The 18,764-nt window shown below is 43.8% G+C and overlaps 1 protein-coding gene across 5 annotated transcripts in view; it reads left to right on the plus strand.

Moving 5' to 3' along the window:
* MYRFL (myelin regulatory factor like) overlaps positions 1-18,764 on the plus strand; it is a 123,572-nt gene that overhangs the window by 76,485 nt on the left and 28,323 nt on the right. For all 5 annotated transcript variants that reach the window (XM_045072979.1, XM_045072980.1, XM_004752524.3 and 2 more), the window contains 2 exons: positions 6,563-6,671; positions 7,437-7,546. In XM_045072979.1, coding sequence (XP_044928914.1) covers positions 6,563-6,671; positions 7,437-7,546 — 219 coding nt within the window. The remainder of the gene's footprint in view (positions 1-6,562; positions 6,672-7,436; positions 7,547-18,764) is intronic.

An 18,764-nucleotide genomic window follows, 5' to 3' on the forward strand; every position in this document is an offset into this window, starting at 1 on the left:
AGTCTTCCAGACTGCATTCCTTTCCCAGTGCAAATGTGCACTGGTTTTTCTAAACCGGCCAAGGAATGTCCTCCTTTGCTGAGTGGATTCCAAAGAATGGTTGTAATTGTAGACTTTTATTCTGATTGCAAAGCTGTGGTTCATGTTAGAAGAGCTGTGACCTATTGCCGGATGGGAACTCTTAGGGCTAGAAAGTTCTCACATACATTTCCCGATCCCAGTCCTAGATATTGTGCTTTTGACTTTTAGAGACAGATAAACTGTCTGCGTTTCAGATCACACCAACTCAAACTTAATTCTGCAATGGGCTGTACAATTCCCTGCCAGGTCTTATCTAAATGCAAATGGAAGACGACATGTCGGGAGGACCCCACAACCCCGCCTGCTACTACCAGGCCACCACCCCGAATTCACTTACCAAACATCTTGGTTTGAAGAAAACATAACCAGCTTTCCTAGAACTTCTCAAACCTCTTCTAGGCAGCCTTCTGGCATAAGTCAAGTGTCACCCCAGTCCGGGCTGTAATGTGGAATTCCTGTATTTCCATCCTGCTTTGTGGCAACATGATGGGATAAAGAGAAGCCCACACTCTGGAGGAAGGCCAGAGTTTTAGTCCTGATTCTGGCAACCACTGGCCCAGGAACCTTGGCACAGACATGTTCTATGCCTCTGTGGATTTTCCTGTGAACAGGGAAAGCTCATATTCAACTCACTTGTGTTAAAGTACATCTTAGCTCACATACATGAAGCATTCTTTAGCTGTACAGATAGATATTACCATTATTTACTTGTATAAGATGCAAATGATATGTAAGTCATTTATTAAATTATTTCCTATTAATATATTTGTTCTTAATAGGTCTATCCACATTTATGAAATGTAGCTTTCTAGAAATCTTACTTGTGTGGCCACTTTAGCCACACAGTTTTGAGCAATAGAATGCAGAGAGGGCCTGAAGTGCCCTGTGGCTGAATATGGACAGGCCCATCAGGGGACCTTCCTCAAAATACTCAAAATATCCACAGCCCCTCACTGACCAATGGGCTGCTTACAACCAGGTGCAGTCACCAGAAAAGGGAAGATCCCATACATCGCCAGACCTCTTCACCTTCCCCCTTTAAATATGGTCCCCACCCACTGCCTTGTGGCAGACAGCCTGTCCCTCCCTGTCTTGCCTACAACTCCCTTGTGGTGTGTTTGGTAAATTTCTACCACTTTTCTTCTGCTTTGGATGAATCCTTTCGCTGTCCATGCCGCTAGCTTCCACTCAGTTGGGTTGCCCCTACATTTGGGGTCTCCTGTCCAATCGGGAGAGACACCACGCTTATCAATCCTATTCACCATTCCAGGCAAGAGAGTTGATGGTAACGACGATGGGGCTGACAGATAGGTGAACTTCATCCTCACTTCCCCTGACTCAGTTTTTCCAACTTTTAAAAATAGCCATTCCATTCTGAGAAGTGGGATCCTTGGTTGATCTGATTACAAGCCCAGGACTGGAGGCAATTTCTCATCCTTTAAGGGTACATGGTCACCAGAGCTGGCTTCTGGACGAGCTGTTGCAAAACTAAGTGGCCACACACGTTGCCCAGGGCAGCAATCGGGGAAAATGAACAGAAGTTGCTGCTTTGCCCTGGCTCTGTGCCTCCTCACTCAGGGCACCCGAGGTTGTTTTGTGGGGATTAAGCACAGAGTACGCTGCATAGAGAGCCCTGGTGGAGATCTCTGCGCTCATCTGGACACACAGCCAGGAGAGAGACGATAGAGCAGATGTGATGGAAACCTGTGATGTGGAAGGACTGGGAACATGAGGTCGGCCTAAGTGGGGAGCAGCCTCACTTACCCAGACATTGTGTTTCCTGATGGGACTATGGATTGTAGAAAGAAATGCAGCTCTTACAACAGAAACCGCGAAATCAGGGTGGAGCCAATATGCTGAGAAACAAAGGAACGTGAAAAACGTCAAGGTCAATGCCTGAAAAAAAGTGAGGAAGTTGAAAGTTGCATGTGTCAGTCAAATTCTGTGATGACTGCTGAAAACAAGGCTGCGAACGATTCAAAAATAAAAGCCAGGAAAGAAGTCAGTTAAGATGAAATGCTCCGAGAATGTTTTCCCCAAACGCATCAGCCGTGTGGTAGAGACCAAAGCGTCGAGCTGGAGAAGGTCAGCCATGCGAAGTCTCCCCTTGAGGCCATGAGCCGGATGCAGGAGTTCCATAGCTTCCAGTGAGATGGTGTACTCCAGCTGCTCCATGGTCAGGTGAGGCGGTGTACTCCAGCTGCTCCCCATGGGAGCCTGGGCTGTGGCCAGAGGACAGATAATGAGATCTCCCTCCCTGAACAGACTGGAGTCCTAGAGACAAGAATGCCTTTTCTGTGGTGCAGTTCTTGAGGGCACGTCGGAGAAGCCTTGGGTGTGACGCGGGCGTGATGCCCCAAGACAGTGACAGCCATTTGCATTCAGGCTCAAAACGTTCCCAAACTGCCACGCTCAAGATCGAATCAGACCCTGGAACTCAGCTTCTAGCTTCTTACTCACCACATGTTGATGAGCAGGGTGTGCTGTGAAGTGCGGATCAGCGTTGGGTTCCTGGAGCAGGAGTCCCAGAAGGCACAGGCCCTGCCGGGCTTTCCCTCTTTCCTTGAAGGGTTTGGGTGTAGCTACACACCAGACACATTGCTAGGCCCTGCAGAGGTCCTGAGATGAAGGAGCTATGGGCTTTATCCTCGAAAATAGAACTTTTAAAAAACTTTTTAAAATTTAAACTCCAAGTAGGAAATACTCATTGAATCTCCAGTGCCTGGGATAACACATCAGGCACACAGTAGCTGTTCCTTAAATATTTGCTGAATGACCTGTCCCTCTCCCTTTCCCTCTGCTCTCCGCACCCCACCCCCGCCACCAACCTTGCACTCTCTCTCTTAAGTAAATAAATAAAAAAAAAAATAAATTTAAAAAATCTCTTTAAAAAGTAAATACTGTTGAATGAATGAAGGAGCTCACAGTGTTAGCGGTGTGAGAGCTCCTTCCCAGCATGGTGGCAAGGGCTTCCCTGCTCTGGCCTTAATCCTTATAGTGTAGTAATGCCCACCTCTGCTCTTGATGTGCAGGCATCATTCTGGGGACTTTGCCCTTGGGACTCCGCTCATGGAGTTCTTTCTGCTTGGCATCCCTGTCTTGGTCTAACCCTTTCTCCCTGCCTTGTCTCTCTTTCCCTAACTCCTATCTTAAATTCCTTTTTATTAGACTTATTTATCAAATAATTTATTTATCAAATGTTTGTTGAACATCAACTACATGCAACAGATTGTACTGGAAACTGGTAATATGGGGTGCCTGGATGTCTCAGTCTTCAAGCATCTGCCTTTGGGTCAGGTCATGATCCTGGGGTCCTGGAATCGAGCCCCGTGTTGGACTCTTTGCTCAGTGGGAAGCCTACTTCTTCCTCTCCCTCTCCCCCTGGTTGTAGTCTCTCTTTCTCTGTCTCTCTGTCAAATAAAATCTTAAAAAAGAAAGAAAGAAAGGAGGAAAGAAAGAAAAAGAAGGAAAGAAAGAAAGGAAGGAAGGAAGGAAGGAAGGAAGGAAGGAAGGAAGGAAGAAAGAAAGAAAGAAAGAGAGAGAAAGAGAAATAAGAGAAACTGGTAATATGGTGATGAACAGAAAACCATGGTCCTAAATATGTCTTGTCCCTCATGGGGTATATATCCTATAGGGAAGACAGGTAATAAAGGTGACACAGCTAGTAGCCTGGTGATAACTTTGATCAGTGCTATGCAAGAAAACAGCAGCTCCTGTTAGCACAGAAGGCAAAGGGACCCTTTCTAGTATTGGAAATCAAGAAGTGCTTCCTTGGTGAAGGGATGTTTATGTTGGGGGAGAAGGTAGGAGTGGAAAGGAAGAGATTTGGAGGCAGGGAAAATGCCCCAAGCCAAGGGCCAGAAGTGAAAGGAGCAGAATTTGTTTGAGAACCAAAATAAGGCAAGATCTCGGTGGGGCTTCACCATTTCTAGGAAGCCTTCCTTTACGCTCCCCTAGGAATATTTTAGGGACCTCCTTAGAGCTGCCATAATTCTCTTTTCATAATTCCACTATCACTCTGCATTTCTCACATTGTAGTATAATCATATATGATGAGTCTGCCTTCCTGTCTAGACAACAATGTTCATTTAATAAGTGTAAATGTTCATTTAATAAGTGTAAATTTTAGGAAACTTGGAATGTGGAATCCCATAGAAAAAGTATGATACAAGGTCAAGACAATCAGAAAACCCATTTATTTATTTTTACTTTATTTTAAAATTTTTCTTAATTTTTATTTTGCCTATTTTTTCCTTATTTGATTACAATCAACACATAATGTGACATTAGTTTCATGTGTGCAACATAGTGATTCAACAACTCTATACGCTAAGTCTAGCACAAGTAGAGGCACCATCCAGTGCTGTTACAGCTCCACTGACTGTGCTACATTTTCTTCCCACGGCTTCTTCATTCCCTAACTGGAAGCCTGTATCTCCCACTTCCCTTCACCCATTTGCCCATCCCCTCCCCACCTCCTCTCTGGCAGCCATCACTTTGTTCTCTGTATTTATAGGTTTGACTCTGCCTTTTTAGCAACATTTAGCAACATTTTCACTATACTACCTCTTCTTTATCCATTCATCTATGCTTGAACACTTGAGTTGCTTCTTTATCTTGGCTTTTGTAAAGAATGCTACAATAAATATAGGGCGCATATATCTTTGTGAATTGGTGTTTTCATTTTCTTCGGGTACTCAGTAGTGGAATTATTGGGTCATATGGTATTTCTATTTTTAACATCTTGAGGAAACTTCATACTGTTTTTCACAATGGTTGTACCATTTTAGAGTCCCACCAACACTGCAAATTTTCACCAACACTTGCTATATCTTGTCTTCTTGATTCTACCCATTTAGGAAGGTGATATCCCACTGTGGTTGGTTTTGATTTCCATTTCCCTATTGATTAGTGACATTGAGCATCTTTTCATGTGTCTGTTGGCTATCCATATGTGTTCTTTGGGAAAATGTCTTTTTAGGTCCTCTGCCCATTCTTAATCAGATTATTTGTATTTTGGTGTTCATTTGTATAACTTCTTTAATATTTTGGATATTAATCCCTTATTAGATCTATATCATTTTCAAATATCTTCAAATATCTTGCCTTTTTGTTTTGTTGATGGTTTCCTTTGCTGTTCTAAAGCTTTTTATTTTGATATAGTCCTAAGAGTTTATTTTTGCTTCTGTTTCCCTTGCCTTAGGAGACATATCTAGAAAAATGTTGCTGTGGCTGATGTCAGAAAAATTACTACCTTTGCTCTTTTTTAGGAGCTTTATGGTTTCAAGTCTCACAATTACAAGAGCACAAACTTTTAAAAGGCAATCACTTTTTAAAAATGCCAACACTTGGTGTAGTGCATGGTATGTTGAAGGTGATTAGTAAATGTTAGTTGAATAAAATAATGAGTAATGAATTGAACCAAGCTTTGGATTATAGCAGGTATCGAAATAACAGCACATTCAAAATTATACTTCCCAAGAAGAACCTAAAGTGAATTTTTCCCATTTAGTCAGTTAAGTGTCAAGCCACCACCTTTTATAATCAGTCAAACTAATGAGGGACAGGGAGCGTTTAATGATATTGGAAGAGCTTTCCCACTCATCCAACAGAGTGGGTCAAGGGAGGAGTTGAGGGCCATATCAGGGGTTTTCATATAACGAGAAACGAAGCATTTCGGTTACTCTAACACAGAGATGAATGTCCAGGCAGTATAATTTTAATTGCCAAGAGACTACCGGTTTTGTAATTGTTATATCCTAAAAGAAAATTATATCCTGAAAGAAAAAGGGCTGCCAGCATTTTACTTAGAGAATAAGGTCATTAAGAAAAAAACAGTAGGTTCTGCTAGTACCATGAATTCATTAAAAAAAAAAAAACAAAAAAACAAAAACCAAACTCAAAAGAGAATCCTTTGAATCAAACACATTTGGCTTTAGGAAAAATTCACCCTATTGTCATATTGCTGGGACCAGGTGACATTGTTTTGAGGAATTTGCAGTGAGAGTTAGGAATACCTTTAGTAACCTACAAGAGCAGTGAACTCAGAGGAGCATATACCTTCCCTGCCCAGAGTGGTCTGGGGGAGAAGCCGTCTGCAGGAGAGGAAAGTCTGGATCTCAGAAGGCCTCCTGGGTGGGCATTACAGGGACCTGAGGAAATTTTCTCCAGCAGGGTGTCCAAAAGGAATTCAGTGATACAGGATATATCCATTCCTAAAGGTTTTTTGGTTTTTTTTGTTTGTTTGTTTATTTGTTTGTTTTTTACTTTCACTAAGCCTTTTTGATTTGTAAATACAAGGTTGGCCTGTTTCTTTGGTGTTCGCACTGTCTGTCACTGGGAAATGATCCCTTGCCCTCGTGAATAGCGACTGCTTCTCTCCAAAGTCATCCATCTCCATTCTCGGAAGGAGAATTCAAATTTCCTATCTAAACAGGAACTATCTCAGTGGCTGAAATCTGCTCTTCCTGAATTAAATTAGGTTGACACTAATGAACAGCTAAGACGAATAGCCCAAATGAGGGTCGTGGAATACGACTACAGACCTGAATTCGCGTCCTCCATGGGGATAAATGCCGCCCATCAAACAGGTAGGTGCACAAAGTCCCTTTTTAATTTTGTGCTGTCAACTCTTGAAAGCTTAATTCCCTCTTTATCTGGTGGTTGTGTGCTGTGGCACTGATTTCCTCTGTGAGATCCACACTCACCAGAATGGGAAAGGTGAGAGAAACGTCTGTGTCACCTGTATTCGACATTCCCATCCCTATTCCTGCACCCACCGTACGGGTGGAATATTTTGAATACGCTGTTTTTCACTGGAGCCATTTTGCTCCTAGGATGAGGGCTCGGGGGCGATGGCAGCTCCAACTGTAAGAGGGGCAGCATTGGGCAGACCTGGGAGAGGGAGAGGTGGCCGAGTAGGCGGGTCTAGGTCAGAGAAGGGGCAAAGTGGTATTTGTACTCCAGCCCAGGAATCCTAAAGAAACCGGGACCATTTAGGTGGGCAAATCCTCCTGCGGGAAAAGAGGAAGTCAAGCTAATGCCCGACTCTTACGTCTCTATACAGGGATTTTAAGGTATATACCCACTCCTCCCAACATTCGGCCCAGAGTCCCAAGGAAAAGTGAAGAAAATGACACCCCTCCTTTTAATCCTTTAGTGGTTATGGGCTCAAAATTCCTCCTTTGCTTCAAATGTATCATAGATCAAAGCAAAAGCTGAAAAGGGATAATAAGCATCTACTTGCAAAGATGTCCTTGGGGGGCTGTCAGCGGTCCATTTTGATGTAGACCTTGGAGGATTTTTCTCCAGAAAGCTCTTTTCCTGACTAAATGTGTTGGAGTGTTTGTGTCTAGGGATGATTGCTCAGGAGGTCCGAGAAATCCTGCCTCGGGCCGTCAGAGAGGTTGGTGATGTCACCTGTGAAAATGGAGAGACGCTGCGGAACTTCCTCATGGTCGATAAGGTAACTAGGAATCGTTCTGCCTGTGGAGCAACAACCCCACAGGGGACCCCCCTTTCTGTGGCCTCACATTAACCTGAAACTGTCACTAGGAAACAAGAAAGCTTCGCCAAGCTGTGTGGTAATTCCTATCAGCCGGGCCACCTGGGCATAAGGCACAGGAAAGAAGCCCCCTAAGGGAGAAAGAGGAAGGAATACGCAGCGGTGACCTGGGCGAAGCCCACATACCAGCAGTGCCTGGCGTCCTATGGATGAGTGACAACAAGTCACTCAAGTGATCAGGTTTATCTTAAAAAATGGAACTAGAACTTCGGAAAGGGCAATTTATCTCACCGAATACAATTTAGGTGATCATGAAAATAGAATGATGCGATTCGGAGAATGACTGAAGATGGAAAGAAGGGGCGATTTTTCTTTGCGAGCACGGTTTCTCAACAGAATTGTATGTTCCGCTTTCAGAAGACAATCGTAAAGTGGGTCACTTTGGCAAAGATAGTCACGAGCCTCCTCATTTTTCCCAAGGGCCTGTCTTCATTCTTTGATATTCAAATCATTCTCTTTTGAAGGAATGTCCCCGTCCTCGGTCCTCGGTCCTCGTAGCTGAGCTCCCTTTCTCAGGGGTCTCAGGCTGCCCTTCCCTTACTTGCTTTGTGTGGGTGACTTGAGTCGGTCTCTGAGATCGTGTTTATTAATTCCGTGAAGTCCTGGGTCCGTGGCAAGGTTTGCGGACTCACTCCGCGGCCGATCTGTACATTGCACTGCTGCATTTGATGCTGGCAGGAAAACTGATTGACGGAGGGTTATTACAGTTGTAGGGAGACGCGTCTGAGTGGAGACTAATTTTGTAATTTGTCAGCTCATGGGGGCAGTGCTTCTCTGACTTCAAAGTGCACATGAATCAGGGGAGGAACTTGCTAAAATCCAGGCAGGCTCTGATTCAGCAGGAACAGGGTGAGACCCAAGAGCTTGCATTTTTAACTAGTGTTGAAGTGATGCCAATTTTGCCGATCTTATTGGCACGCAAGCCGCGCTTAGGGCTGCAAGGTGGAGGGTCCCTTTCCATATTGGGCCCTTCCTCAGTCTTCTTCCTCTGGGCTCTTGGGCAACAAATCCTTAGCTGATGGAGTGAGGATGGCCTGCTCTGCCCTGGGCTGCGGGGCTACGGTGGCAGAAGTCCAGTTTCCTCCTCCTGCTTCCCATATCCATCTTGAGTAGAAGCAGCTCTTTGGTCTCAGACCTGGGCTATCACTTCCCTTGAGAGATGTAGCATGAGACATCTATTTTTAACAATAAAATAGTGAAGTTTTCCTTAAAATATATTTTAAAATAAGTAAAATAAATATATTTCCTTAAAATATTTCCTTAAAATAAAAGATAAGAGATTCTCTGAGGTATTCATGGGGTAAGGTCACTGTCACTTTCTGGCATTTTTAGAAGCTTCCTGGGTGAGAGAAGAATCTGGAGGTTTAGCTATCTGGCTTAGGGCTCAGCCTTGAGTGCGGACCATTAGGCTGCCAACGTGGGGCTCTTGGCATTACTCATTTGGTGGTGCCATGTCACTTCAGACCATGACCCTCCCCGTAGAACACGTTTCTGTGTAAATAACATCTGCCCAGGGCCTTACGATGATCACTCTGTGGGAAAATACTTAGTTCTCCCCTGGCCCAGGATCTTCCCACTCCCAGTTAAGTTGAATGAGGTCAGGGTCATTAGCAGCAGTGGTTCTGAGGGCTACGCACCACCTTTACCCCCTTGAGAGACTTAACAACCCAAATTTATTCCTAAGAAGGCCAAGCCAGAGCCCTGGGAAAATAAGGGGTGGTCTTTCCCAGTCTAGGCAGCCAGGTTCATTTGTCCTCTGAGGAGCCGTCCCTGCCCAGGCAGCATTCAGGTTATAAGCAGATACAACTGACAGGAAGGAGTCTGGAAGGGACAAGTCATGATTCTCTTAACAACAGCATCGTGTAGTGATTCAGTCTATGGAGCCATCACCAAGGCCACACTCACTGACTGAATCTGTAACACTACGAGCGGTGAACACCTCCATGCTCTGAGGCCCGGCTTTCCACTTTGGCTCACTTCTAGGGAGACAAGGAGAGACTTCAGTTGCTGGTTTAATCCTCAACATTGTGGGATATCCCTCCACTACATTATAAATACTTCACAGAATAGCTCCTTTACTCTCTCTTACTAAGAACATAGGTTATGTGACTCCTGCTGTCTCATGCTCTCTGTTTACAGTAAGCAAGATACACAGAGAGCCTCTTGCTTTCCGGTCTCCCAGCCATTTGTGTGGGCACCACGTTGGCCTTGAGTGCCCCATTCAGGACTGCTTGTTCTTCCTCCCCCCCACCCCCCCGCCAAAGTCTTCATTTATTTATTGGAGAGAGAGAGAAAGAGAGCATGGCAGAGGGAGAGGGAGAAACGGACTCCCCGCTGAGCAGGGAGCCTGATGCGGGGCTCGATGCCAGGACCCTGGGATCATGACCTGAGCTACCCAGTTGCCCCAGGACTGCTTGTTTTAAGGAATGTCTCTAGGACCTTCTGACCACACGTGCTGTAGCAATGGGTGTAGATCAGCTTCAGTGACAGTGCCTCCCTCCCTCTATACTCTATTTCTGTTCCGTCCAACTCCCCTTTGTATAAATGATTTTTTTATTGAAGCTAAAGCACAAACTAGAAATGCACATGAAAACATTGAAATGTTGCACTTCATGATTGCTCTATCTTTTCCACATGGACTTTGCAACTTCGGGCCCAAATAAGAAACAGAATGGCTGGATCTTTACAGATGGCCCGTGTAACCCTCCATAGCTGGAGAGGAGTGATGTTGGCGGAAGTTAGTGTAAATCAGGTTTCTTTCAGAAGAGATGACTGTGTGAGATAAACTTCCCTTGTCTGGGGCAATTTGCTTCTTCTCATAAACTCCTCATGGTCTGTGTGCCCCGGTGAAAGCTCAGCCATGGGAGGTGGTGTGAGAGGGCTCCAGGCTGGTCCTGAGAGTCAGGGGACTCAGGGGGGTAAACGCCACCGTCTAGTCTATGAGACCCCTAGGGCTTTGCCCTTCAGCTTGCTCCTCTATCTCTTTACTTGGCAACTTTATTTATTTCTGTGATTATTTGGGAGTAGGCTTTTATATTTCTTGAGCATTATTATTCGGTGGGCTTGGTGTAAGAAAAATGTACCCAATAAATGTCAGCGTGGCCTTAAACATATTTACAGCTATGTCTGTATGAAAATGAAGTTCAGTTTGAATAATGTGTGTGTGTGTGTGTGTGTGTGTGTGTGTTTTACGAAATGATGTTATGAGCCACCCTACTACACCTTAGTATGTGGTTGCTTTTTGCTCATTGATTCTCTTTTTCCTGCAACTGGAAGGAATTTTCTGTTCTAGTCATGCAAAGATAAGTACAACAGGGCTCCTGTCTTCAAGCAGCTGACAGTCCGAGGCGGGTGGTGAGGCGGGACTCAAGAACAGAACTCTGAGGGACAGCGTGACAGGTGCGCTCCTGTCTGTGGACACCAGGCCAGGGCTCGCAGATGGAAAGGGAGCGGGGACTGAGAGGCAAGGGAAAGAGGACAGAGGCTGACTTGGGGTGACTGAGAGAGAGGAGCACTGCAGGCGGCCTCTCCATTTTTCTTTTCTCTCCCGTATGCTGTCCAATTAGACACCCAGTGCTGCTGTCCAGAGTTTGGCCACCTCTCTTGTCTATTATCTTCCCTTTGTATTCTCTTTACCCTTCTCAGTTTTCTCCCTAAAACAGAAAGAGAAGGAAACATTTCTGATGGTACAATCCCCCTTCCCCCTTTGCCTCTTCGTTGGCTTATTATCACCCCTCCCCCATCTGGATGGACCCGTCGCTCTCTAACTCCTTTCCTAACCCTCACACCCACCCCGCCAGCCCCCACACACCCTCAGAATGCGAGGTCTCTGCACGCACTGACACCTTTGGTTTGCCGGCCCTTCTGCCACCGGCCTCGTTCTCTGTCCTCACGCTCACCAAGTTTGTTTCTGCCTCAGAGCTGTTCCACGGAGTGTTCTCAGCCCTGCAGACTCTCCCTTTAGATGAGCTTGTCATTTGGATCTCAGGGCCAAGAACTTTTTCGACTACCTCATCTAAAAGAGTCTCCGTATCTCTAGCTTTCACTTTTTTGTAAGATTCAGGGCCACCGACAGGGTGTGTAGTGCCTTCGCTGTAATTCGAGAGAGGAGCCCCCTGTGTCTGGGGCAGAACCCACCCTTACCCTCAGCTGGAGGGCTGTGCAGGGGACATACTGTAGACTTCTGGGTGATGGCCTGGAGAGTTCTGTCTCCGCTGGAATGGTCTCACTTGCCTACTTATTCTTCACTTCCCCGGTTCGTTGTGTGACCCCCCCCCAAATCTATATTTTTCAAAGCTTTATCTCCAATAGTTTCTTTGTGGTTTCAACCCCAGAGTTTAGAGTACTAGTCCACAAATACTGGCTGAATGAATTAAGGATTCTGTGATGCCTTGATCAATCTTGTCTCTGTTCTGGGTCAGGCCTCCCCTTATACATCTTTCTAGAGTATTTATCACATTGTGTTGTCATTCTCTTCCTAGTCCATATCTCTCCCACCAGACAGTGAACTTCTCAAGGTCAAAGAATGTGCCTTGTCAGTCCTGCATTGTTCAGGGTGGCATCTGGTACATTGTGAGCTCTCAGTAAGCATGTGTTTGAGTTAATGGCTGAGTTTCTGGATCTCCCTGAAAGGAAGAGAAGTGGTTCCATTCAAATAAGGAAGTCTGACAGAAAAGTGGCTTTCTAGTGGGAAAATGAGTTCAATTTTGTGTTTGAGGTGTGAGCTGAGTATTCAGATGAAAATGTCCAGAGGTGACTGGGAGTGTGGAAGTTGGGAGGGAGCCAGGGCCCAAGGGACGCTGCAGCCATGGGTGAAGATATTCATTGATGAGGGAAAGGTTATGGATGGAGGTCACAGATCAGAAGCCTGTAGCCAAGTCCGGCCTGAAGACTTTCTTTTTTTTTTCCTCATGGTGTTTTAAAATTTTTCAAATTTGTTGCCAATTTTTAAAAATGAGGGCTCCTCAAACAAATTCTGGGTTTCTGGCTCCCCAGAGCCATCAGATCTGGTCCCATGGAGCTGAGGAGTAGCTTCCCGGCAAGGGCTTCAGGGGTCCTTCCATCTCCGCTTCCTGTTACCTGCCTGCCCTGGAGGATTTCAGTTCTGATGGAATGAGAAGCAAGTAGACTAAAAGCAGCAGATGTCTTCCAGTTAGGACCAGGAGTAGATCTGGGCAGGCTGAGAAGGTTGGGCTAAAATGGAATATGGAGTAAGCACAGTGTCAAAAATTCAAGTGAGCAGAGAGGATGGATGCGGACATGGGGAAGAAAGGGTTGAGATGGAAGAAAATGAATGTTAATAAAATATGATTTTAGCAATTGGAGAATCACTAATAGTACATGGCAAAGCAGTTAAAAGTGTGAATTTTGACATCAGATAAGACTTTGTCCAAAGCTTGGCTCAGCAAGTTTTGGGAATAATGAGGTCACTTTCAAATTATTTTACTCTTTACGGTTCTCAATAAAGATAACTTCAGTATGGCAAGTTGAAATTCTACCTTCATTACTTTTCCCCCCACTGAAGCAATTGCTTTTATAAATGATTTTGGTTAACAAAAATTTTCTTAAAACCACGGCTTTTTGGTCTATAATACAGTAAAACCCAATAAATGGTTAACTGTTAGTGAATTTTTTTCCAGATGTCACTCAGAGATGCTAATGTCTCAGGTGCCTTTGAAATGATTTGTGTGTTTTTTTTTTTAATGGAATGACACATACTCTGTTTTTTTCAGAAAAACGGAGTGGTAGAAGATTTATATGTTTGAGTTCCTATGGCTAGCCCAGAAACTAAATGGAGGTATTTAATTAATTAATTAATTAATTTTGAATTTTCAAAATTTAAATATAGTTGACACACAATGTTTCATTAGTTTCAGGGGTACAATATAGGGATTCAACACGTTTCTACATCATGTCACACTCACCACAAGCACAGCTCCCATCTGACACCATACAACACTATTACCATACCACCGACGCTATTCCTCATGCTGTGCCTTTTATCCCTGTGACTTCTTTATTTCATAACTGGAAGCTTGCATCTCCCACTCCCCTTCACCCAAAACGGGGGCTTTTAAACATCCTGCTCATCAGTTGGTTTAGAAGTCCAGTGTTGGGATGTCTGGGTGGCTCAGTCAGTTAAGTGTGTGCCTTCGGCTCAGGTCGAAGGGTCCCAGATTGAGTCCCACATCGGGTTCCCTGGTCAGTGGGGTGCCTCCTTCTCCCTATGCCTACTGCTCCCCCTGCTTATGCTCTCTTTCTGACAAATAAATAAATAAAATCTTAAAAAAAAAAAAAAGGTCCAGTCTTTTCTCATCAAGGGAGGGAGCAGAACTCATTTATTGCTTGTGGTGTGGTAAGTTTCCTGTAAGGGGAAACCTTTCTCTGTTGGACTCACACGATTGATTTGACTCCAAGCTCGATGATTCTTTTTAGAGCTAATATGTTCTTAAACCAACCCTGGCTGTATGAACAACTGATCACCTGTTCGTAAGCCATCTTCTTCTTTCCTAGGGGCTCCTCATACTGGAGGCAGGGAGAAAATCCTTTTATTTTTTGGTAAACATTTTAGAGAGAAATATGGTAATTTATTATTTTCTTGGAAAATTTCTTTTTGTAGTTATATCTTCTTTTAAAAAATTATTGCTCATTTTTTTTTGGCTATGTGTTAAAAGTTCAGAAGTAACACAGGTAAAAGCAATGGATTACTAGGGTGGTAACTAGTAAAAGTTTATTGTGCACACAAAAAAGACAGTTTGCCAACTGAAACCAAAACACGGAATAAGGCCATTTAGGAAGCAGCTTGTAGAGAGAGAAAGCAGTGCCTATTTATTCTTCTGTGGTTAGTTATAATATTGGAATTTTCTTAAGTGATAGGGAACTGGTCAGTGGTTACTTCCTATCAACCTTGGGAAACAGTTCAGGTCTTGCTTATGGTTTCCAGAGGCATAAGCAAGAGATGATGTAGGTCAAGTCAGTTGTGTAAAATGAGTTGCATTAAGCTTTGTTTATATGACTAAACGTTTTGTCTGCTTAGGGAATTTTCAGGACGGGTCTCCATTTGTTTTTAATTTTAACACATGCATTTAAACAAGATGGCAGGATGGATGGATGGAGCTCATTGTGGCATTTAAGCGATAGGTGTACGGGCGTTTACTGTACAATTTTTAAAACTTTTCTGTATGCTTAGAAATTTCTGTAATAAAATGTTGGGAAAAGCAGGCATTGTTCCAGACTCCTTAAACTGCAATTTAAATCCTCCGGTAGCAGGTGGTGACAATACTTTGAAGATCAGGTAGACCTGTTTATTCAAGCCCCTGATTGAACACCTAGAAGTTTATACTTTATTTACCAAAGTGTAATTCAGCAGTCTGCTTTTCTGGCTTAGGGACTCTATTTTTTAAAATCCATATCAAGGCCTGGGCAAAGTTCTAAAGCTGGGTTTATTCAAAGCCCAAATAATTGCCAGGCACCTCCGTTGGCTAAAGATGGTTTTTCTCCCTTGGCAGTCATCCTTGTGAGGCTCGATTTCAGGTTGTTATAGTCCCATGATTCTATTATAGGGGAAGACTTTTTTTAAAAGAAGATTTTATTTATTTATTTATTTGAGAGAGAGAAAGAGGGAGGAGAGGGAGGTGCAGAGGGAGAGGCAGAAGTGAGAAGCAGACTCCACACTGAGCAGGAAGCCAGACATGGGGCACAATCCCAGGACCCCAGGGACCCCAGGGATCTCCGGGACCATGACCGGAGCCCAAGGCAGACGCTTAACCAACTGAGCCATCCAGGCGCCCTCCCTGATTTTATTATAAAACATTAGTCCATGCAACACCAGATGCCACCAGGAGACTCTCACTGGGGAAGAAATAAGAGCCTGATTCAACTTCTCCAGGCTTTCTTCGCGATCAGGCTGGGTTCGCCTTATTTAGTGTTGCTAGATAGAGGACAAGTCGCAGTTCCCAGACAGAGGAGAGGTCAGCTCGACTGTCTGGCTGCTCCCGCCTTTAGGACCAGAACTGCAAGGGAGGCTGGAGCTTGTGGTCTGCGTTCTGCAGGGCTTGTCTGGGACGTGCAGAGGCCCTGAAGGAACTTCTATCTATCTCCTGAGCCAAATCCTCCCAGAATTGCAAAGGACCTGATCAGAGTGGAAACCAGTTTGCTGGGTACAGTCAAACCAGCTCCCCATACCCAGCTGCCCTGAGGGTGGGAAACACTAGTATTGCTTTGTTTAATTCACCCAAATTTCCATGGACATTTCCTAATATGGAAGTGGAATTTGGACCTCAGTCTTTTTGCTTTTTTAAGAGCAGCCTCAGATAAAAGAATACACTAGAAGTTTGGCCACTGTCTTCATTTCACTAGAGAGCAGTGCTGTGGCCTCCCGATGCCTCATGACAGGAACTGTCCCAGCAGTAAAGTTCCCTCACGTAACACACACTGAGTTCCTGCTCTGTGCTGGAGAACTGCCCGCGGACAAGATGTGTCTCTGGGTGTTCATCACATGGGTGGGTACGACACAGAGCGGAAGGAAAGTGGGAGGTGGGGGAGACAGGTGGTTCAGGTAGAGGCAGCAGCCTGTCCGCGCTAGCTCCAGAAACCAGAGAAAGCTTGAGATGTTCAGCAAAGGGCAAAAGGTTCGATGAGATTAGAGCGCAGCACCTACAGTGAAGGGTAAGGCTTAGTAAGGCGCGCGCTCTAAGCTCATAGTGGCCCTGATTTCATGATGCTTCCTGTTGTTTCCACGTGCGTGGATACTTGCTGAAGTGCTCCACATGTCCTTCAGAAAAGATGTCATGCTGTCTGTTTGTACCTTCACCCCAAAGCCAGTCATAAACGGGTGCAAGATTCTTGTGTGATTTGAAGCAGTCTCTATTTTCTAACCCCCCCCCCCAGTCTCATGAGCAGTTTTTGGTGGCAAGAGGTCTGATAATTTTTGCATTACAATCATAAAGTTACATTTCAGCTGAGATTGTTGGTCCCACTTCGCCTGGTTAATAATAACTGGACAGGTGTGAATAATTGAATTAAATTCAATTATAAAATAGTTATTAAACAACAGTGGGTATTAGATGGGGAAGCTTTTCAAAATGTCCCAGCTTACGCCCATCTGAGTTCTAAGGCATACAGACCTTTACATGGGACTTGGATGAGCCTATGTGAACAAAGTTTCCCTGGTATCGGTTGCATGTTCATGGTTCAAGTGAACTCACTGAGACCTTATCACTTGCATAGAAAGGAACACTTTCAGAAAGTTCTGGATTATGTTTTTGAGCATATTTATACTGGCTTCAATATGCTATGAGAGGACAGAAGTCAGAAGTATTTTAGTCAGAGTCGATCTCTAAAATGTAATGTCCTAGGAATTTATTTTGTGGTCGTTTTCCATTGGATCCATAAAGTCAAGGCCATGATTATAACTGGGAAGGCAGTAGTAAATTTCCTCGCTACCTTTATTTCCTCTTAAATAGGAAAACACATGAATTATCTTCTTGCCTATTGGATCTACCTGGAAGATATATGCTGCCAACAAATTTGAGTTGAAGAAATCAGAGATGGCTTATCATTATTTACAAGTAACTGGATAATCGCTGCCAATTGTTCATATCTCATGAGGCAGCATTAAAAGTCCTGTGGGGTAGATATTACAGAATGAACTTAACCCTGCTTTAGAAGGGACTTAAGTATCATTCTCCATGGTCTGCTCTTGTTTGGGCTAAATCACAAATTCATGTTATCAGGCAAGCATTAAAAAAGGAAGCCAAGAAAAATAAAAAAGAATTTTAGGTATGGTAGCACCAGTGAGGATCGGGAAATGTGGGTGATTCAGGAGATTTGGGAGACTGAACAGGTGGCAGGGCACAGTGGATGGCCCCTGGGGGAGGCATGGGGGGAGGGGTCAGGTGATGACTGGGAATCTGTTGGGGATCCCTGCTTGGACATGACAGCCAGTTATAATTATAGTATAAGGCTTTCTACAACATAAACAAAGCAAAAGGTGGTATGACATTTACTGTGATTTAGAACCATAGAATGTTATTCTTGTCTTCATGATTTCTGCTTTATTTTTATTAAAACAAATTTAGAAGTAAGGGAACATTTGTACCAGAATTAGAAAATTTTAAAGAGCTTTTGTCAGGAGATTAGTGTTTTATTTTTTCTTATTTATTTATTTATTTATTAACATTTTAATAAGGAATTTCAAATATACATAAGTTAGAATAATAGTGAAACTCATGTGTATCCTTTACCCAGATTTGACAGTTTTCAATTTGTGTCCTATCTTACTTTATTCAAATCCCCCACCAACTATCCTTCTTTACCAACTGCATTTTTTTGTTGTTGTTGCTTTATTGAGATACAAGTTTAAGGCAAATGACATGATGATTTGATACACATACATATTTCAAAATGATTACTACAGTGAGGTTAGTTAACACAACCATCAGCCACATAATTACCTTTTGTGTGTGTGTGGTGAGAACATTTGAAATCAACTCTCTTAGCAACTTATAAGCATTAATGTAATATTGTTAACTATAGTCATCAGGCAGTACATCAGATCCTCAGGACTTAACCATTTCAAACCGAGTTTGTATCTTTTGATAAACATCTCCTCATTCCACTTCCCCCACCCCCATCTCTCAGTCTCTGGCAACTACCATTCTACTCTCTGTTTCTCTCTACTCTCTTTTTTCTCTAAAAAAGTTTGGCTTTTTTAGTTTCCACATATAAGTGATAGCACAGTCTTTCCATGTCTCACTTATTTCACTTGGCATATTGCCCTCAATTTCATCCAAGCTGTCACACATGGCAGGATTTCCTTCTTTATTATAGCCGAATTATAGTCCATGTGTGTGTGTGTGTGTGTGTGTGTGTGTGTGTGTGTGTGTCCCATTGTCTTTATCCATTCATCTATCAATGGATACTTAGATTGTTTCCCTATCTTGGCTATTGTGAATTATGCTGCAATGAGCATAGGGCTGAGGGTACCTCTTAAAGATGGTGATTTCGTGTCCTTCAGACATACACCCAGACATTTTGGGGGGATCTCCATACTGTTTTTCATAATGCCTATACCAATTGACACTTCTACTAACAGTGTACAAGTGTTCCCTTTTCCCCA

Source organism: Mustela putorius, unplaced genomic scaffold (assembly GCF_011764305.1).
Source record: "Mustela putorius furo isolate JIRA1106 unplaced genomic scaffold, ASM1176430v1.1 tig00537227_pilon_pilon_pilon, whole genome shotgun sequence".
Taxonomy (NCBI): Eukaryota; Metazoa; Chordata; class Mammalia; order Carnivora; family Mustelidae; genus Mustela; species Mustela putorius.